General features: G+C 49.0%; 1 protein-coding gene across 2 annotated transcripts in view; it reads left to right on the forward strand.

The window, feature by feature from the left end:
- NRXN3 (neurexin 3) overlaps nucleotides 1–22980 on the forward strand; it is a 290952-nt gene that overhangs the window by 158450 nt on the left and 109522 nt on the right. For both annotated transcript variants that reach the window (XM_044271725.1, XM_044271724.1), the window contains one exon: nucleotides 3397–3516. In XM_044271725.1, the coding sequence (XP_044127660.1) occupies nucleotides 3397–3516 (120 nt within the window). The remainder of the gene's footprint in view (nucleotides 1–3396; nucleotides 3517–22980) is intronic.

Here is a 22980-nt window from a genome sequence, read left to right on the forward strand (position 1 = left end):
GGCGGGCTGAGGGCGTGCACAGCTGTATACCTCTCGTGTCTGTTTTAGGGGCGGGCTGAGGGCGTGCACAGCTGTATACCTCTCGTGTCTGTTTTGCTGCCTCTGATTTCTCTGTTCGTGTTGTGAAAACAGGAAAGAATCCCCTCCACCTCCGAGCTCATCGGCTTCATCTGCTCACTGACATTTAACTCCTTCCTATTATGCTTTGCCTGATTTGCCCCTGCACTGATCCCTGACAGGTGTGAGTGGCCCTATGACCTCCATGGTCTCCTACCCAGACCGTAGTACCAGGGGCACACACAGATTTGTATGGTTTATGGAGATTACTAAATATGTTGTCATGTGCCATTCAGTGCCCCCCATGAACAACCGCCCACAATCTACAGGAGTAGAAGCAGTAGATCGTAACATAGCGCCCCCGCAAACCTGCAGGCTGATGGAAGTACAGCATTAACTCAGATCACTAGAACAAATGGGTGGATAATGGCCAGCAGGTAGGGGTGACTGGTGTATAATGGCCAGCAGGTAGTGGTGATGGGTGGATAATGGTCAGCAGGTAGGGGTGACGGGTGGATAATGGCCAGCAGGTAAGGGTGACGGGTGTATAATGGCCAGCAGGTAGTGGTGATGGGTGGATAATGGCCAGCAGGTAGTGGTGATGGGTGGATAATGGCCAGCAGGTAGTGGTGATGGGTGGATAATGGCCAGCAGGTAGGGGTGACGGGTGGATAATGGCCAGCAGGTAAGGGTGACGGGTGTATAATGGCCAGCAGGTAGTGGTGATGGGTGGATAATGGCCAGCAGGTAGTGGTGATGGGTGGATAATGGCCAGCAGGTAGGGGTGACGGGTGGATAATGGCCAGCAGGTAAGGGTGACGGGTGTATAATGGCCAGCAGGTAGTGGTGATGGGTGGATAATGGCCAGCAGGTAGTGGTGATGGGTGGATAATGGCCAGCAGGTAGGGGTGACGGGTGGATAATGGCCAGCAGGTAGTGGTGATGGGTGGATAATGGCCAGCAGGTAGGGGTGACGGGTGGATAATGGCCAGCAGGTAGGGGTGATGGGTGGATAATGGCCAGCAGGTAGGGGTGACGGGTGGATAATGGCCAGCAGGTAGTGGTGATGGGTGGATAATGGCCAGCAGGTAGGGGTGACGGGTGGATAATGGCCAGCAGGTAGGGGTGACGGGTGGATAATGGCCAGCAGGTTGGGGTGACGGGTGTATAATAGCCAGAAGGTTGGGGAGACGGGTGTATAATGGCCAGAAGGTTGGGGAGACGGGTGTATAATGGCCAGAAGGTTGGGGAGACGGGTATATAATGGCCAGAAGGTTGGGGAGACGGGTATATAATGGCCAGAAGGTTGGGGAGACGGGTGGATAATGGCCCGCAGGTAGGGGTGACGAATGTATAATGACCGGCTGGTTGGGGTGACGGGTGTATAATGACCGGCTGGTTGGGGTGACGGGTGTATAATGACTGGCTGGTTGGGTTGACGGGTGTATAATGACTGGCTGGTTGGGTTGACGGGTGTATAATGACTGGCTGGTTGGGTTGACGGGTGTATAATGACTGGCTGGTTGGGTTGACGGGTGTATAATGAAACGCTGGTTGGGTTGACGGGTGTATAATGACCAGCTGGTTGGGGTGACGGGTGTATAATGACCAGCTGGTTGGGGTGACGGGTGTATAATGACCAGCTGGTTGGGGTGACGGGTGTATAATGACCAGCTGGTTGGGGTGACGGGTGTATAATGACCAGCTGGTTGGGGTGACGGGTGTATAATGGTCAGTGGTGGTATGTACAGGAGAAGAGCCATCATCTCTCTGACAGGGGCGATGAGAATCAATGTCAGTATAAAATGCTTGTGGGCACCGGGGAGACGAGGTGACCCTCTGGGGGCGGCACCGTCTGCAGGTCGCCCCCCCCCCCCCGGGGCAGCTTGCTTGCTTGCTTTGCGCTTTCTGCATTGTAAGCTTTGCTCATGGCAGGACTGCTCGCTGCTCGCCCCTTCGCTGCTTGTGTTTGTTTTTTTGCCATACGGGTGGTTGACGCTTCTCGGTGGATTGAGGGAAGGGGACCCCAATATCCGCTGCTCTACTAACATCTGCTTTGTTTTTGTTCCTTGGCTAACAAAGATGCTTTGACCAAAGCTAATCTACAAGGTAGTCTGCCCATAACCTAACCCGCACTGTCATCTACAGCCACACCACCACCAGAGGGCGCCGGTGTCTGCGGGGCTGGTCTGGCTGTTCCGAGCAGGGTCAGCACTGAGGGCTCGGGTGGCCATATCCTCTGGGATCTGGTAACACATGGCTTCTGGGGATATTTGGGAGGGGATCGTCTCCAGGGAAGGGTCAGTGCTGACCGCGCTCTGTCTCTGCTCATTGTCCGTGTCTCCTCCGCATGCTTCTTCTCATGTGCCTTGCTGGTCTGTGGGGGGATGGGTTGATTCTGCGCTTGCCTGTGCCAACCATGCATGCAGCTCGATGGTGGAAATGTTGGGCTGACATTATACGGGTAGAATGGGGGATTCTGGGCACGCAGGACCCTTGGCGGTCTCTGTGTCAGTGCTGGCCAGTTGTGTACATCTTCTCAGATGGGGACTGAGCACAATAGAGGGCGGAAGTCCCCACCATCACCCTCGGATCTGTCAGCAGTCTGCATGGGAGACACTGTAAAGTAATGTGGCTGCCTAGTGTCCACCCTGCTTTATAGTGCTGCTATAGTGCAGGGTGCCGGCACCTCCCAGCCTTGTGCCTGGATTACTGCAGTGATTCCCATCATCTGTCTAATGCATTTTTTGTTAACCAGAGAGTAACCAGCGAGGCTGCAATAATGGTGTCCAAGATGGCGGCGACAGGCTTTAAAAATATGGTGGATGCTGCGGCGCCATTTTATCCCCTGGACGCCAAAATAGTTTTATATAACTGCCGCTGTTTGCTGTATATAGGGGTAGGAACGAGGTGAAGGCACTGGCCGATCCACTGTTGCTCGTGTAGTTCACCTAGATCCATGGAGGGCGACTGTGCGGCCCGCGGTCATCATATTTATGTGCCCTCTCTAATGGGGGCATATCAGGCAATAGGAGGCTATGGGGGCACAAGGGCTGTCCACTCCTGCGGAGGTAGGTACGGTACCAGTTGGGTTACAGCGCTGGGGTGTATGCCGTACCTCTAATTATTATTTTTAGCTGCATGTCCTGTCTCGGGTGTCAGGATATTCGCACTGGGTTCTGGGTCTTGTTTCTGCATGTGGCGGCTGCGCCCAACCCTTGCATGAGATGCCATTTTGTTGCATGCTACAAGCTTGAGATTTGTCTTTGAGAACCCGATGGGGGCATGTTGGTGAAGCGGACCACTGTACTCAATTCTCTCTTCTGTGCTGGGTTTCAGGTCCAACAACAACCTGTCAGGAAGAATCCTGTGTTAACCAGGGCGTGTGCATGCAGCAATGGGAGGGCTTCACCTGCGACTGCTCCATGACGTCCTACTCGGGGCCACAGTGCAATGACCGTGAGTACAGACACGCATACAACGCATGAGCAATGCTGCAGCCTGGCTGCCCGGGGGATGACATCACAGTATGTGCGGCGCCTCAGGCTCAATAGTCCATGAGAGATCAGTGCCGTGTCCTGGGGCTTCATGGTAGAAATGGATGGTGGTGGTGGTAGTTGTTATCTGATGGTGGAGATCCCAGGGCTCCTTACACTTTTAGGCCGGGGGGGGGGGGGGGGTAGCGCTGCATAGGGCGTCCCAGAACAGAGGAGAGTCCTTCTGATCTCAGGGATGCATCGCCAGGACTACATTGCCCCCTGCTGTCTGCTCCCTGTCATGTCTCATGTTCTGCAGCTATTACTTTACCCCCATCACTGTGAAGGTAGGTGCACCATATAATGCAGGACGATGGGGGAGGGGGACATTCTGTATGGAGGGACGTACCTGTGGACCAAGGTGGCCGAACAGATGAGTCTTATCCTGTGGGTCTGATGTTCTACCCTCCAGGTAAGGTTATATAACATTGTGCATAACCTGTCAGTTATCCCTGCACTCTGCTAGTTAGGGCTGAAGGGGTTAAGCGCACTTCCCTGTAGCGTGTGGTGGGAAGGTCATGGGAACGCAGAGGTCGTCTGTGGTCTCCATCGTTCTCCAGTCCGGGAGTCTTTCATTATTATTTCATTAAACCACTGAAGAAAACCAACCTTCCTCTCCTGAGCCTCTGTCCCCAGCTCCCTGTGCCCACCGATTCTCCCTGCCCCCCTTAGTGCCCCTGCACAGGGCACACATACCTTTGCTCTGGGGGTTTCCTGATTTTTGCTGATGTTATTTTAAGGGGCCAGGCACTGGGAAGTCCTCTAGTTAGTCCTAGTGCCCTCTATAGTGATGGCAGGCCCCAGCGTACCATCATGAGGTGGGCACATGTTGAACCCCCTAGACCCAACTGCAGCAGACATACAAACAGTCCAAAATGTCTGTAGAGAGTCATCTAGGCGGGAGCTCGACTGATTGTGACTCCTGCACCCAGGGCCACGGCCACTCCACAGCTTAGCCCTTCTGCGAGACCTATAGGGCCGTCTTCTCCCACCTTCCTAAATCTCTGCTGCCCAGCTCATGTTCCTCTCCAATGAGCGACCATGTCCTTAAGCTTCTGGTAAGTCCACCATGTCCCATAACTCGCCAGCACAGAGCAGGTGACATGTTGTGATCCCGATGATGAAAGGGATAGAAGCTCATCTCCTCAGATGAGACTGAGCTGCACGGAGCCTGATACCTGACGCCGGAGCCTCCTGACCGCCCTATGTCATATTCCCATGGGGCAGGTTCAAGGAATGGAGCAGGCCAATGGGAAGAGCCTGCGTCCGGCATTGGGTGTTAATGTGGAGCAGGGACATCTGCTTATTCGTTCTACCTCTGACCACATACAGTTGTGCTAAAAATAATAGCAGTAGGTTTAAAAAGTGAATAAAGCTCCAAATCCTTCTTATAGCTTCTATCTCCATCCACACAGATGCATCGGGGACACTGCACCTTCTATTCCAAATCAAAACATGAAGAAAAACATCACATTTGTGGTGTTTTTCTAAAAAGATTGAAGAAAAGTGAATATTAGACTGTTCTAAAAGATAGCAGTGTTTGTCTTCTTCGCTCTATAAACTGAGAAATGTCTGAGGATTTCCTCTCCTCTGAATCCCGTCACTGATACTCGGTTGTATACCCGCTGTCTGAGACCTGCTGGGCGTCTGTGCTGCTCGGAGTCACCACCTTCTGCCCCTGTGACCAGGTTCTCCGGCCCCGGAGGATCGGACCACATTCCACAGTTCTTCTCTATTTCTTGGTTTTGCCCCAGAAACTGCATGTTTGATGTCACCCACAAGTTTCCTATTGGATTGGGATCCGGGGATCGGGCCGGCCGCTCCATAACGTCAGTCTTGTTGGTCTGGAGCCCAGATGTTGCCCGTTTACGGGTGCGTTTGGGGTCATTGTCTTGTTGGAACACCCATGTCAAGGGCGTTTCCTCTCCAGCATCAGGCAGCATGACCTCTTCCAGTATTCTGATGGATTCAGACTGATCCATGATCCCTGGTCTGCGATAAATAGGCCCCACACCGTAGTCTGAGACACATCCCCATATCATGAGGCTTGTCCACCATGCTTTACTGTCCTCACAGTGTACTGGGGCTGAATTCAGTGTTTGGGGGTCGTCTGACAAACTGTCTCCGGCCACTAGACCCAGAAAGAACCATCTCACTTCCATCAGTCCACAGAATGTCTCTTCAGGCAGTCAATGGGCTCTTTGGTAGATTGTAAGCTCTTCAGCCCAAGTCTTGTTTCCAGCAGTGGGACTTTGCGGGGGCTTCTTGCAGATCGCTCGGCCTCACATCGGCCTCTTCTCATTGTACCAGGACTCACAGGGAACCTGACACCTTCTGTCATCTTCCTGGGGCTGATTGTCGGCCGAGTCCTCGCCATTTGGGCTATTCTTCTATCCATACGAATGGTAGTTTTTTGCTTTCTTCCACGTCTTTCAGGTTTTCGTTGCCATTTTAAAGCATTTGTGATCATTTTAGCCGAGCAGCCGATCATTGTCTGCACTTCTTATATGTTTTCCCCTCTCCAATCAACGTTTTAATCAAGGTGCGCTGTTCTTCTGAACAATGTCTGGAGCGACCTATTTTCCTCCGAATTTCAGAGAGAAATGCACTGTAACCGGCAGGTAGAACATTTGCTGATTCCTTCCTTAAATAAGGGCAATAATTGCCACCTGTTTTTCAAAGAATGAATGACCTCCCTCATTGAACGCTACACTGCTATTATTTTGAACATTTCCCTTTCTATTAGTGATGGAATTACAGAGAGTCAGCAGCAGCAGGTCCTGACTGTTGGGTTTCTATTACTCTACTACACCTGCTAGTAAATTATTTGCCATGTAAAAATATAATTTCTACCAAAAACTGTGATCAGGTTAGTGATGCCTGACTGCTATAATTTTGAACACAACTGTACATGCTGCTCATCTGTCTCTGGGCAGTCTGGTGTCTGCAGCCTTCTTTTTGGTAGTTTATAGCCATCATTCTAGTCCTCCAGGTGCAGTACTGTAATCCATCCACAGGGTGGCACTGTGCCTCCATTACAGGTTCCATTTGCTTCCGCAGCGTGGCTATTGGGCAGAAGTGCAGACTGTGATGTGTCTTATACTTTTAAATGTATATTATTTATTTTTTATCATAAGGGAACCCACAGAAACGAATGCTGGTTCCAGTTGTGTACGTTTCATGTTTAGGGTAAAAATTTGTATTGGAGCTTGCTGGTCATAATATTTGGCAGCAGATTTTTAAAGTGGATTAATACCTGCAGATTATTGGGAAAGAATGTTCCTGCAAACGCTCATTCCTGACAATCTGCCCGCGAAATGCTCATTCATCAGGTGATCCTGTTGCTCTTGCAGGCACCTAAATTATCATTTCTGGGCAGCAGATCGTGTGGTCTCAAACAGGCATGCTCAACCTGCTGCAAAACTACAACTCCCAGCATGTCCGAACAGCCTACAGGTATCCGCTTACAGCATTGTGAGAGTTGTAGTTGTGGGCCACAGGTTGAGCATGCCTGGTCTAAACAGTGATCTGCCTAGAAGCAGTTCAGCTATATGGGGACAAGCACTCGCAATAGCGATCCCTCGTCCTCGTACTGTGGAGGTGATCGCTGCTGTAAATACAGCACTTCACCTCCACTGAGCGAGCAGCCGACTGCCAGGAAGCAGCACTTCCCTCACGACAATTTGCTGCTGATCAGCGCGTGTAAATGCGTCTTTATGAGTATATGGGACATGTGATAACATACTCTCTGTACATGAACTTGTATGAGACATCGGCCTGTGAAGACACCTCATGTAGATGGGGCCCAGGGGGTTCAAGTACAAACAGAGTCATAAATAACGTAGCAAACAGGTCAACAATTAAAACAGGAAGCATGATGACCCTGCCCGCAAGAGCTTACAATCTATGAGATGGTGCTGCATCAAAAGGTAAAAAGTGCTTGTTTTATAACAATCCTCTTATAACGCTCCAGCGCTGATATAACCTCCAGAGACATTACATAATATGTGACTGATATCAGCCGCTCTCTTATAACGCTCCAGTACTGATATAACCTCCAGAGACATTACATCATATGTGACTGATATCAGCCGCTCTCTTATAACGCTCCAGCGCTGATATAACCTCCAGAGACATTACATAATATGTGACTGATATCAGCCGCTCTCTTATAACGCTCCAGCGCTGATATAACCTCCAGAGACATTACATCACATGTGACTGATATCAGCCGCTCCTCTTATAACCTCCAGAGACATTACATCACATGTGACTGATATCAGCCGCTCCTCTTATAACGCTCCAGCACTGATATATCCTCCAGAGACATTACATCACATGTGACTGATATCAGCCGCTCCTCTTATAACGCTCCAGTACTGATATATCCTCCAGAGACATTACATCACATGTGACTGATATCAGCCGCTCCTCTTATAACGCTCCAGCTCTGATATAACCTCCAGACATTACATCATATGTGACTGATATCAGCTGCTCCTCTTATAATGCTCCAGTACTGATATAACCTCCAGACATTACATCATATGTGACTGATATCAGCCGCTCCTCTTATAACGCACCAGCGCTGATATAACCTCCAGACATTACATCACATGTGACTGATATCAGCCGCTCCTCTTATAACGCTCCAGTACTGATATAACCTCCAGACATTACATCACATGTGACTGATATCAGCCGCTCCTCTTATAACGCTCCAGCGCTGATATAACCTCCAGACATTACATCATATGTGACTGATATCAGCCGCTCCTCTTATAACGCTCCAGCACTGATATAACCTCCAGAGACATTACATCCTATGTGACTGATATCGGCCGCTCCTCTTATAACGCTCCAGCACTGATATAACCTCCAGACATTACATCACATGTGACTGATATCAGCCGCTCCTCTTATAACGCTCCAGTACTGATATAACCTCCAGACATTACATCACATGTGACTGATATCAGCCGCTCCTCTTATAACGCTCCAGCGCTGATATAACCTCCAGACATTACATCACATGTGACTGATATCAGCCACTCCTCTTATAACGCTCCAGCGCTGATATAACCTCCAGAGACATTACATCCTATGTGACTGATATCGGCCGCTCCTCTTATAACGCTCCAGCACTGATATAACCTCCAGACATTACATCACATGTGACTGATATCAGCCGCTCCTCTTATAACGCTCCAGCACTGATATAACCTCCAGAGACATTACATCCTATGTGACTGATATCAGCCGCTCTCTTATAACGCTCCAGCGCGGATATAACCTCCAGAGACATTACATAATATGTGACTGATATCGGCCGCTCCTCTTATAACGCTCCAGCACTGATATAACCTCCAGACATTACATCATATGTGACTGATATCAGCCGCTCCTCTTATAACGCTCCAGTACTGATATAACCTCCAGACATTACATCACATGTGACTGATATCAGCCGCTCCTCTTATAACGCTCCAGTACTGATATAACCTCCAGAGACATTACATCATATGTGACTGATATCAGCCGCTCCTCTTATAACGCTCCAGCGCTGATATAACCTCCAGAGACATTACATCACATGTGACTGATATCAGCCGCTCCTCTTATAACGCTCCAGCACTGATATAACCTCCAGAGACATTACATCACATGTGACTGATATCGGCCGCTCCTCTTATAACGCTCCAGTGCTGATATAACCTCCAGAGACATTACATCACATGTGACTGATATCAGCCGCTCCTCTTATAACGCTCCAGTACTGATATAACCTCCAGAGACATTACATCACATGTGACTGATATCAGCCGCTCCTCTTATAACGCTCCAGCACTGATATAACCTCCAGACATTACATCACATGTGACTGATATCAGCCGCTCCTCTTATAACGCTCCAGTACTGATATAACCTCCAGAGACATTACATCACATGTGACTGATATCAGCCGCTCCTCTTATAACGCTCCAGCACTGATATAACCTCCAGACATTACATCACATGTGACTGATATCAGCCGCTCCTCTTATAACGCTCCAGCACTGATATAACCTCCAGAGACATTACATCACATGTGACTGATATCAGCCGCTCCTCTTATAACGCTCCAGCGCTGATATAACCTCCAGAGACATTACATCACATGTGACTGATATCAGCCGCTCCAGTTATTTTCGTACTTGGTGAGACGCCTGCTCCGTGTTGTCCGTATTTGCCTCTCAGGGCTGATATACAGAACTTGTAGATCTGGTGAGCATTGTGCAGGCCTCTGGGCTGGAGCTCACAGTGTACAGACCTGTAGTGTTGCCCCCTGCTGGACTGTGATGGGTGGGAGCACGCTCGCCTCTGTATAGTCAGCGCTATAGAGGAATATTGCCCCTAATCTTCTGGGGGGGGGGGGGGGCGCAGTCTTCAGTCTTACTGGTACAGAAAGTGTTAATTGTTTTGAGTACCTTTTTTTTTTTAGCTGCTGTTTTTTACCATCTGCTCCTGTCTCTTAGGCAGTGAAGGTGTTAATTGGGCTCAGTGCTCGTTTAGCTGTCATCATTGCGGTAGAAGCTGATATTTATTGAGATCGCCACCTGCGTGGTAGTGAACTGGTTAACGGCGGTGGTTGTTACCCTGCCTCTGGGGTTCCTGTCCCTCACCACCCTTCTGCATGCAGCTGGCAGTGAAGTGGTTAATAAGTGCCCCCAGTGTGGAGCTTGGCGTTCCTCCATGCCGGCTGATCTTAAATGCGTCCTGACTGCGCTCCTTCTGGCTGCGCCCGTCTTCGCCTTCAGCTCGTGTCACCATCAGCGGCAGAGACAGCAGGGCTCCACAAGCTCTCATTAACCCTTGTAGCTTTATTCTGGCCCCTGTGTAGGCAGGGGGCTCCGAGGTCTCTTTCCCGCGGTTTCTACTGCTGGGGTGAAAGGCGTAATGCGTGTCTCTGCTCCGGGCACTGCCATGTTACTGGGCGGAGAGCTCCGGGCACATCTACTTGTATTGCTCAGTTTTCCCGTATGGGGCCGGGTGTGGAGCAATGGCCACCACTTGGTGGAGAGCGATGAGTTATAATAGTTATGCTTTGGACTGGATGTTGATCGCAGTGCGCCCGTAACGTTTTCATCAGACCGGATGAGTCCACCGCGCTGAGGACCTCACATATTCAGAGATTATATTGGTATAATAATGGTTAATATATCGTCAGGCTGTCTCTGATTATATCGCCACGCCGTCTCTGATTATATCGCCACGCCGTCTCTGATTATATCGCCACGCCGTCTCTGATTATATCGCCACGCCGTCTCTGATTATATCACCACGCCGTCTCTGATTATATCGCCACGCCGTCCTATATCGTCACGCCATCTCTGATTATATCGCCACGCCGTCTCTGATTATATCGCCACGCCGTCTCTGATTATATCGCCACGCCGTCTCTGATTATATCGCCACGCCGTCTCTGATTATATCGCCACGCCGTCCTATATCATCACGCCGTCTCTGATTATATTGTCTCGGTGATTAAGTCGTCACACTGACGATCAGGTTGGGGTAGATGAGGAATGTCTGCAGTAAGCAGTGCTGATGATCCGCGCTTCCATGATTGTAACTTTGTGTGACTCAGTACCGATCTGACGGATCAGGGTCCGGAATGTGACGGAGCTGTAATAATCCTGGGTTTTATTATGTGCACATATCCTTGGAGAGAGGGCGTGTCCCTCAGGGTGATGCTGAGCCGACCATCACACAATAGAATGGTCACTGTATGGGATGCCCCGTTATTTGTCCGCACATTGTCGCCTCCATTGCAGTTGACTCGTCTTCTCCCAGGACTCGACGTCCTCCATCTGGACGCGGCAGCGCCTTATTTGTACAATAGTGAGTTCCCTCCCTGACCAGCTCCTGCTGCGGCGATAGTCGGCATGAGCCGGATCCAGCCGATGGTTTCATGCTCTTAATGGATTTGACCTGTGGTGAAGGCAGAGTCTCCGGTGCTGAGGAGGATGATGTGCGTGGCTATAGAGCTCTCGCCATGAAACGGCACAGGTCATTGTGCTGACCACTTAACTGCCGGCTGAGGTCACGCTGCCACACCCCACGGATCACGCTGCCACACCCTGCGGACATGTTTTGATATTTACCCAAACTAAACAACCCCTCAGCGCGGGGCATCCCCCTTTTTCTGCTCTGCTGGGCTCAGAGACGACCTCCGACCACATGGACACTGCACGTATGGGTGAAAAGTCAGCTGGCCATACACATTAATCAGCTTTGTTATGTACCATTATATCAGCTAGCCTTTTTCTAACTGGTCTATACATAAGGGATTGCTATCTATCTGTAGGGCTCTTGGTGGAGGTGGCTGTGATCTTTGGGGTTCCTAGTGGAGGGAACTCTGATCTATGGCATTCCCGGTGGAGATGGCTGTGATCTTTGGGGTTCCTAGTGGAGGGAACTCTGATCTATGGCATTCCCGGTGGAGGTGGCTGTGATCTTTGGGGTTCCTAGTGGAGGGAACTCTGATCTATGGCATTCCCGGTGGAGGTGGCTGTGATCTTTGGGGAGGCGGCACGGGGACGGCCGGGGCCCGCGGGGGGGCTCCGAGCAGGTCCCCGGACGACCCTTCGTGTCCCTCTCCCGACCGGGTCGACGCTACCGCTGCCTCCCACGCGGTGCCGTCCTCCGACCCTGTGGAATGAACTCTGATCTATGGCATTCCTGGTGGAGGTGGCTGTGATCTTTGGGGTTCCTAGTGGAGGGAACTCTGATCTATGTCATTCCTGGTGGAGGTGGCTGTGATCTTTGGGGTCCTCAGGAGAACTCTGTGGAAAGAAGATAAGGTGCTGGTAAGGAAGGGTGGGGGATTTCCAGTTCCTTTCTTTTAGCCCCTCTTCCGTCTGGTTGTAGATGTCACTGTGCACCATGTAGAGCGGTTCTTAGCCCCCATCTTGTAATAAGTCCTGCTTATCCTGTGCGGTATGGACATAGTGTGTGTATATGGAGGATCTCAGGATTAGACACTTCCACCCATTATTGCTGAGGCTCCTGGATGCACCTTCTTCCGACTCCCCTTTAGATTGTGCCGCAGTCATAACCCCCATGACTCCCGAGTGATGAAGTACAGATTGCCGATTAGGTGCTGGAGACGGTAATGTGTGTGCGAGGGGCCGGAGGTGGCCTCTTTATGGGTGTAATAAGGCAGATGTCGCCTGTCTGTCCTTGTGAGCCGCACTCAGGAGGAAGGGAATTCTTAATGGGATCGATAAAATTTACTCGCAGACTGCTGGGAATCCTTTGAGATGAGACGCCTGGGTGTTGTCTCTGCTCAGTATAAAGCTGTAATGAGTCAATGACTGCGGATGTTGTAGAGCGCAGTCTGGGGGTCACAGAACGTCCTGCCTGGGCAGCAGTGTCACCCAGAAATGGCAGCGCAGACTCCTCTCATAGTAAACCTATGGGTGACGGGGGGTTGATCTGCTGCAGAATCAATGGATCCAAGAACATCTGTAAATGACACTATGGAAAGATCCGATCATCAGGGACGCTGAAGAGCAGGCTGGCTGGAGCTTAGGTGTCATGGGTGACTGAGCTGGCCCACGAGCTCTGCACTCTTTGCATGACCTTTACTCCACTCTGAATTCCTGATGAAGTTTTTAACCTTGGGAGTAGTTGTGAGGAAGTCTCCTCCGGAGCTGCACATCTGTGACATAAATGACTTCAGAGCCCAGATGTGCAAGCGCAATAAAACCATCATCATAGATCTCTCCAAGCACCTTCAAGTGTGACGCTGCCCTGAACTACAGAGAAGGATCCCTGTGATGCTCTGCAGCTGGGCTGACCCAAAGAGCTTACACTCTACAGAAGAAAGTCACCAATACTTAGGTCTTATTTTTTGTGACGGAGGTTGGTGTGACATGTTGGTACGTCTCCTGTGCACGGCCTCCCGGTGAGCAGCGCTCATTCTCTGTATGATAAATGTGCTGACAGCGGCAAGGAAATGAGCTAATAAGGGAGTTTATGGGACAGCGGAGGACCATCTGTTAGGGTAAATGCATGAAGGTAAGCCGCGCTGCGCGGAGGAACGCTGACAAAACATTTCATCTACATTACAGACCGGGGAATAGTATCCGGAGCTGAATGCACACATCTCCTGCAGATGCTCTGTCTGTCTCATATCTATATAATCTATCAGTCTATCTAACGGTCTCATATCTAATCTATCTCATCTGCACAGTGGAGTCCTATTACTCTGATCACTTCCTACTTTTGAAATCGTCAGCGTGTAGCTCATGAAGGAAGTCACGTGTGCTGAGCTGACTCAGTGGGTATATATGGTGTGTGATAGGCTGTCTGCACACATTCCTTGGTGGGTATATAAGGGGTGTGATATGCTGTCTGCACACATATCCCTCGTGGGTATATAAGGGGTGTGATAGGCTGTCCACACACATATCCCTCGGTGGGTATTTAAGGTGTGATAGGCTGTCTGCACACATATCCCTCGGTGGGTATATAAGGGGTGTGATAGGCTGTCTGCACACACATATCCCTCGGTGGGTATATAAGGTGTGATAGGCTGTCTGCACACATATCCCTTGGTGTGTGTATATAAGGTGTGTGATAGGATGTCTGCACACATATCCCTCGGTGTGTGTATATAAGGTGTGTGATAGGCTGTCTGCACACATATCCCTTGGTGTGTGTATATAAGGTGTGTGATAGGATGTCTGCACACATATCCCTCGGTGTGTGTATATAAGGTGTGTGATAGGCTGTCTGCACACATATCCCTTGGTGTGTATATATAAGGTGTGTGATAGGATGTCTGCACACATATCCCTCGGTGTGTATATAAGGAGTGTGATAGGCTGTCTGCACACATATCCCTCGGTGTGTATATAAGGAGTGTGATAGGCTGTCTGCACACATATCTCTCGGTGTGTATATAAGGGGTGTGATAGGATGTCTGCACACATATCTCTCGGTGTGTATATAAGGGGTGTGATAGGATGTCTGCACACATATCCCTCGGTGTGTATATAAGGAGTGTGATAGGCTGTCTGCACACATATCCCTCGGTGTGTATATAAGGAGTGTGATAGGCTGTCTGCACACATATCTCTCGGTGTGTATATAAGGGGTGTGATAGGCTGTCTGCACACATATCCCTCGGTGTGTATATAAGGTATAATAGGCTGCCTGCACACACATTCCTCGGTGGGTATATAAGGGGTGATAGGCTGCCTGCACACATATCCCTCGGTGGGTATATAAGGTATAATAGGCTGCCTGCACACATATCCCTCGGTGGGTATATAAGGGGTGATAGGCTGTCTGCACACATATCCCTCGGTGGGTATATAAGGTGTGATAGGCTGTCTGCACACATATCCCTCAGTGGGTATATAAGGGGTGTGATCGGCTGTCTGCACACATATCCCTCGGTGGGTATATAAGGGGTGATAGGCTGTCTGCACACATATCCCTCGGTGGGTATATAAGGTGTGTGATAGGCTGTCTGCACACATATCCCTCGGTGGGTATATAAGGGGTGATAGGCTGTCTGCACACATATCCCTCGGTGGGTATATAAGGTGTGTGATAGGCTGTCTGCACACATATCCCTCGGTGGGTATATAAGGGGTGATAGGCTGTCTGCACACATATCCCTCGGTGGGTATATAAGGGGTGTGATCGGCTGTCTGCACACATATCCCTCGGTGTGTATATAAGGAGTGTGATAGGCTGTCTGCACACATATCCCTCGGTGTGTATATAAGGGGTGTGATAGGCTGTCTGCACACATATCCCTCGGTGGGTATATAAGGAGTGTGATAGGCTGTCTGCACACATATCCCTCGGTGTGTATATAAGGAGTGTGATAGGCTGTCTGCACACATATCTCTCGGTGTGTATATAAGGAGTGTGATAGGCTGTCTGCACACATATCTCTCGGTGTGTATATAAGGGGTGTGATAGGATGTCTGCACACATATCCCTCGGTGGGTATATAAGGTGTGATAGGCTGTCTGCACACATATCCCTCGGTGGGTATATAAGGTGTGATAGGCTGTCTGCACACATATCCCTCGGTGGGTATATAAGGGGTGTGATAGGCTGTCTGCACACATATCCCTCGGTGTGTATATAAGGTGTGTGATAGTCTGTCTGCACAGATATCCCTCGGTGGGTATATAAGGTGTGATAGGCTGTCTGCACACATATCCCTCGGTGGGTATATAAGGGGTGTGATAGGCTGTCTGCACACATATCCCTCGGTGTGTATATAAGGTGTGTGATAGGATGTCTGCACACATATCCCTCGGTGGGTATATAAGGGGTGTGATAGGCTGTCTGCACACATATCCCTCGGTGTGTATATAAGGTGTGTGATAGTCTGTCTGCACAGATTCACCGACCTCCTCCCCATAGATAAACCCACGTCCGTTCATAGTCGCGATTATTCTTCTATAAACTGCACTTGCCGTGAACGCGGCTCGGCCTCTTCCGCCACATAGCAGAGCTCTGGTTCAAGCAGATTTTAATCTTACAGGCAATGAGCGTTCATTGTGGCTATAATACCACCGGATAATATTGCACAACATGGCGTAGCACATCTTTCACCGCTCTCTCTGCCACCAGTTGCTGACATCCTCCATATCCATTCCTCAGCTCCCGGCGCGGGCTGTCTCCATGAGATTGCATTACATAGGTGGTTAGGGTGAACAGTGACATGGATCTGAGCAGGCGATCTGTCATAATGTCAGTTTCTGTCTTGCAAGTCAGTGGTTCATATCACCTCTTGTCATTTTTGCAATATCTCGGTATAAGAAGGGCGCATGTGCCCCGACCTGTCATGGCCGTCTGCCAGCCAGAGACTGTAATATTATTTGTGATTGACCCCAAGGTCACAGCCATTAAAGCAGAAACGGCTGGTTCTGCTCCCATCCATCCCTCACTGAGGACTCTGTTCTGAACAGAAGCCTTTTAACTCTGACTTTCCCTCCCGTGTCTGTATCACTATAACCAGTGGGACCCAGATGGATGATGGTGGTGGAGCTGCGTACTGCGCAGGGTCACTGTATGAGAAGGGGGTAGGGTGCAAAAAATGAAGGGACCACTAAAATCTTTTAGTCATTGGGATCCTATGTATGTTTTTAAGGGAACCAAACACAACAAAATGTAGTACAATCTTGTGTTATAGAGCAGGAGGAGCTGAGCAGATTATATATACAGAGAACCTGTCACCGTGTAATCTGCAGGCAGCGTGTTATAGAGCAGGAGGAGCTGAGCAGATTATATATACAGAGAACCTGTCACCGTGTAATCTGCAGGCAGTGTGTTATAGAGCAGGAGGAGCTGAGCAGATTATATATACAGAGAACCTGTCACCGTGTAATCTGCAGGCAGTGTGTTATAGAGCAGGAGGAGCTGAGCAGATTATATATACAGAGAACCTGTCACTGTGTAATCTGCAGGCAGCGTGTTATAGAGCAGGAGGAGCTGAGCAGATTATATATACAGAGAACCTGTCACCGTGTAATCTGCAGGCAGTGTGTTATAGAGCAGGAGGAGCTGAGCAGATTATATATACAGAGAACCTGTCACCATGTAATCTGCAGGCAGCGTGTTATAGAGCAGGAGGAGCTGAGCAGATTATATATACAGAGAACCTGTCACCGTGTAATCTGCAGGCAGCGTGTTATAGAGCAGGAGGAGCTGAGCAGATTATATATACAGAGAACCTGTCACCATGTAATCTGCAGGCAGTGTGTTATAGAGCAGGAGGAGCTGAGCAGATTATATATACAGAGAACCTGTCACCGTGTAATCTGCAGGCAGTGTGTTATAGAGCAGGAGGAGCTGAGCAGATTATATATACAGAGAACCTGTCACCATGTAATCTGCAGGCAGCGTGTTATAGAGCAGGAGGAGCTGAGCAGATTATATATACAGAGAACCTGTCACCGTGTAATCTGCAGGCAGCGTGTTATAGAGCAGGAGGAGCTGAGCAGATTATATATACAGAGAACCTGTCACCGTGTAATCTGCAGGCAGCGTGTTATAGAGCAGGAGGAGCTGAGCAGATTATATATACAGAGAACCTGTCACCATGTAATCTGCAGGCAGCGTGTTATAGAGCAGGAGGAGCTGAGCAGATTATATATACAGAGAACCTGTCACCGTGTAATCTGCAGGTAGCGTGTTATAGAGCAGGAGGAGCTGAGCAGATTATATATAAAGAGAACCTGTCACCGTGTAATCTGCAGGTAGCGTGTTATAGAGCAGGAGGAGCTGAGCAGATTATATATACAGAGAACCTGTCACCGTGTAATCTGCAGGCAGTGTGTTATAGAGCAGGAGGAGCTGAGCAGATTATATATACAGAGAACCTGTCACCGTGTAATCTGCAGGCAGTGTGTTATAGAGCAGGAGGAGCTGAGCAGATTATATATACAGAGAACCTGTCACCGTGTAATCTGCAGGCAGTGTGTTATAGAGCAGGAGGAGCTGAGCAGATTATATATACAGAGAACCTGTCACCGTGTAATCTGCAGGCAGTGTGTTATAGAGCAGGAGGAGCTGAGCAGATTATATATACAGAGAACCTGTCACCGTGTAATCTGCAGGCAGTGTGTTATAGAGCAGGAGGAGCTGAGCAGATTATATATACAGAGAACCTGTCACCGTGTAATCTGCAGGCAGTGTGTTATAGAGCAGGAGGAGCTGAGCAGATTATATATACAGAGAACCTGTCACCGTGTAATCTGCAGGCAGTGTGTTATAGAGCAGGAGGAGCTGAGCAGATTATATATACAGAGAACCTGTCACCGTGTAATCTGCAGGCAGTGTGTTATAGAGCAGGAGGAGCTGAGCAGATTATATATACAGAGAACCTGTCACCGTGTAATCTGCAGGCAGCTGTGTTATAGAGCAGGAGGAGCTGAGCAGATTATATACAGAGAACCTGTCACCGTGTAATCTGCAGGCAGCGTGTTATAGAGCAGGAGGAGCTGAGCAGATTATATATACAGAGAACCTGTCACCGTGTAATCTGCAGGCAGCGTGTTATAGAGCAGGAGGAGCTGAGCAGATTATATATACAGAGAACCTGTCACCGTGTAATCTGCAGGCAGCGTGTTATAGAGCAGGAGGAGCTGAGCAGATTATATATACAGAGAACCTGTCACCGTGTAATCTGCAGGCAGCGTGTTATAGAGCAGGAGGAGCTGAGCAGATTATATATACAGAGAACCTGTCACCGTGTAATCTGCAGGCAGCGTGTTATAGAGCAGGAGGAGCTGAGCAGATTATATATACAGAGAACCTGTCACCGTGTAATCTGCAGGCAGCGTGTTATAGAGCAGGAGGAGCTGAGCAGATTATATATACAGAGAACCTGTCACCGTGTAATCTGCAGGCAGCGTGTTATAGAGCAGGAGGAGCTGAGCAGATTATATATACAGAGAACCTGTCACCGTGTAATCTGCAGGCAGCGTGTTATAGAGCAGGAGGAGCTGAGCAGATTATATATACAGAGAACCTGTCACCGTGTAATCTGCAGGCAGCGTGTTATAGAGCAGGAGGAGCTGAGCAGATTATATATACAGAGAACCTGTCACCGTGTAATCTGCAGGCAGCGTGTTATAGAGCAGGAGGAGCTGAGGCAGATTATATATACAGAGAACCCGTTAGGGCTGAGATATGGAGAGGAACATTAAAGAACTGTCACCGTGTAATCTGCAGGCAGCGTGTTTATAGAGCAGGAGGAGCTGAGCAGATTATATATACAGAGAACCTGTCACCGTGTAATCTGCAGGCAGCGTGTTATAGAGCAGGAGGAGCTGAGCAGATTATATATACAGAGAACCTGTCACCGTGTAATCTGCAGGCAGCGTGTTATAGAGCAGGAGGAGCTGAGCAGATTATATATACAGAGAACCTGTCACCGTGTAATCTGCAGGCAGCGTGTTATAGAGCAGGAGGAGCTGAGCAGATTATATATACAGAGAACCTGTCACCGTGTAATCTGCAGGCAGCGTGTTATAGAGCAGGAGGAGCTGAGCAGATTATATATACAGAGAACCTGTCACCGTGTAATCTGCAGGCAGCGTGTTATAGAGCAGGAGGAGCTGAGCAGATTATATATACAGAGAACCTGTCATGTAATCTGCAGGCAGCGTGTTATAGAGCAGGAGGAGCTGAGCAGATATATATACAGAGAACCTGTCACCGTGTAATCTGCAGGCAGCGTGTTATAGAGCAGGAGGAGCTGAGCAGATTATATATACAGAGAACCTGTCACCGTAATCTGCAGGCAGCGTGTTATAGAGCAGGAGGAGCTGAGCAGATTATATATACAGAGAACCTGTCACCGTGTAATCTGCAGGCAGCGTGTTATAGAGCAGGAGGAGCTGAGCAGATTATATATACAGAGAACCTGTCACCATGTAATCTGCAGGCAGCGTGTTATAGAGCAGGAGGAGCTGAGCAGATTATATATACAGAGAACCTGTCACCGTGTCTGCAGGCAGCGTGTTATAGAGCAGGAGGAGCTGAGCAGATTATATATACAGAGAACCTGTCACCGTGTAATCTGCAGGCAGCGTGTTATAGAGCAGGAGGAGCTGAGCAGATTATATATACAGAGAACCTGTCACCGTGTAATCTGCAGGCAGCGTGTTATAGAGCAGGAGGAGGCTGAGCAGATTATATATACAGAGAACCTGTCACCAGTGTAATCTGCAGGCAGCGTGTTATAGAGCAGGAGGAGCTGAGCAGATTATATATACAGAGAACCTGTCACCATGTAATCTGCAGGCAGCGTGTTATAGAGCAGGAGGAGCTGAGCAGATTATATATACAGAGAACCTGTCACCATGTAATCTGCAGGCAGCGTGTTATAGAGCAGAGGAGCTGAGCAGATTATATATACAGAGAACCCTGTCACCGTGTAATCTGCAGGCAGCGTTGTTATAGAGCAGGAGGAGCTGAGCAGATTATATATACAGAGAACCTGTCACATGTGTATCTGCAGGCAGCGTGTTATAGAGCAGGAGGAGCTGAGCAGATTATATATACAGAGAACCTGTCACCCAGTGTAATCTGCAGGCAGCGGTGTTATAGAGCAGGAGGAGCTGAGCAGATTATATATACAGAGAACCTGTCACCAGTGTAATCTGCAGGCAGCGTGTTATAGAGCAGGAGGAGCTGAGCAGATTATATATACAGAGAACCTGTCACCATGTAATCTGCAGGCAGCGTGGTATAGAGCAGGAGGAGCTGAGCAGATTATATATACAGAGAACCTGTCACCGTTAATCTGCAGGCAGCGTGGTTATAGAGCAGGAGGAGCTGAGCAGATTATATATACAGAGAACCTGTCACCGTGTAATCTGCAGGCAGCGTGTTATAGAGCAGGAGGAGCTGAGCAGATTATATATACAGAGAACCTGTCCCGTGTAATCTGCAGGCAGCGTGTTATAGAGCAGGAGGAGCTGAGCAGATTATATATACAGAGAACCTGTCACCAGTGTAATCTGCAGGCAGTGTGTTATAGAGCAGGAGGAGCTGAGCAGATTATATATACAGAGAACCTGTCACCGTGTAATCTGCAGGCAGCGTGTTATAGAGCAGGAGGAGCTGAGCAGATTATATATACAGAGAACCTGTCACCAGTGTAATCTGCAGGCAGCGTGTTATAGAGCAGGAGGAGCTGAGCAGATTATATATAAGAGAACCTGTCACCTGTAATCTGCAGGCAGCGTGTTATAGAGCAGGAGGAGCTGAGCAGATTATATATACAGAGAACCTGTCACCGTGTAATCTGCAGGCAGTGTGTTATAGAGCAGGAGGAGCTGAGCAGATTATATATAGAGAACCTGTCACCTGTAATCTGCAGGCAGCGTGTTATAGAGCAGGAGGAGCTGAGCAGATTATATATACAGAGAACCTGTCACCGTGTAATCTGCAGGCAGCGTGTTATAGAGCAGGAGGAGCTGAGCAGATTATATATACAGAGAACCTGTCACCGTGTAATCTGCAGGCAGCGTGTTATAGAGCAGGAGGAGCTGAGCAGATTATATATACAGAGAACCTGTCACCATGTAATCTGCAGGCAGCGTGTTATAGAGCAGGAGGAGCTGAGCAGATTATATATACAGAGAACCTGTCACCTGTAATCTGCAGGCAGCGTGTTATAGAGCAGGAGGAGCTGAGCAGATTATATATACAGAGAACCTGTCACCATGTAATCTGCAGGCAGCGTGTTATAGAGCAGGAGGAGCTGAGCAGATTATATATACAGAGAACCTGTCACCGTGTAATCTGCAGGCAGCGTGTTATAGAGCAGGAGGAGCTGAGCAGATATATATACAGAGAACCTGTCACCGTGTAATCTGCAGGCAGCTGTGTTATAGAGCAGGAGGAGCTGAGGCAGATTATATATACAGAGAACCTGTCACCGTGTAATCTGCAGGCAGCGTGTTATAGAGCAGGAGGAGCTGAGCAGATTATATATACAGAGAACCTGTCACCAGTGTAATCTGCAGGCAGCGTGTTATAGAGCAGGAGGAGCTGAGCAGATTATATATACAGAGAACCGGTCACCGTGTAATCTGCAGGCAGCGTGTTATAGAGCAGGAGGAGCTGAGCAGATTATATATACAGAGAACCTGTCACCATGTAATCTGCAGGCAGTGTGTTATAGAGCAGGAGGAGCTGAGCAGATTATATATACAGAGACCTGTCACCGTGTAATCTGCAGGCAGCGTGTTATAGAGCAGGAGGAGCTGAGCAGATTATATATACAGAGAACCTGTCACCATGTAATCTGCAGGCAGCGTGTTATAGAGCAGGAGGAGCTGAGCAGATTATATATACAGAACCTGTCACCATGGTAATCTGCAGGCAGCGTGTTATAGAGCAGGAGGAGCTGAGCAGATTATATATACAGAGAACCTGTCACCATGTAATCTGCAGGCAGCGTGTTATAGAGCAGGAGCTGAGCAGATTATATATACAGAGAACCTGTCACCGTGTATCTGCAGGCAGCGTGTTTAGAGCAGGAGGAGCTGAGCAGATTATATATAGAGAACCTGTCACCGTGTAATCTGCAGGCAGTGTTTATAGAGCAGAGGCTGAGCAGATATATATACAGAGAACCTGTCACCATGTAATCGCAGGCAGTGTGTTATAGAGCAGGAGGAGCTGAGCAGATTATATATCAAGAACCTGTCACCGTGTAATCTGCAGGCAGCGTGTTATAGAGCAGAGGAGCTGAGCAGATTATATATACAGAGAACCTGTCACCGTGTAATCTGCAGGCAGCGTGTTATAGAGCAGGAGGAGCTGAGCAGATTATATATACAGAGAACCTGTCACC

The sequence above is a fragment of the Bufo gargarizans genome, chromosome 11 (assembly GCF_014858855.1).
Source record: "Bufo gargarizans isolate SCDJY-AF-19 chromosome 11, ASM1485885v1, whole genome shotgun sequence".
Classification (NCBI taxonomy): Eukaryota; Metazoa; Chordata; class Amphibia; order Anura; family Bufonidae; genus Bufo; species Bufo gargarizans.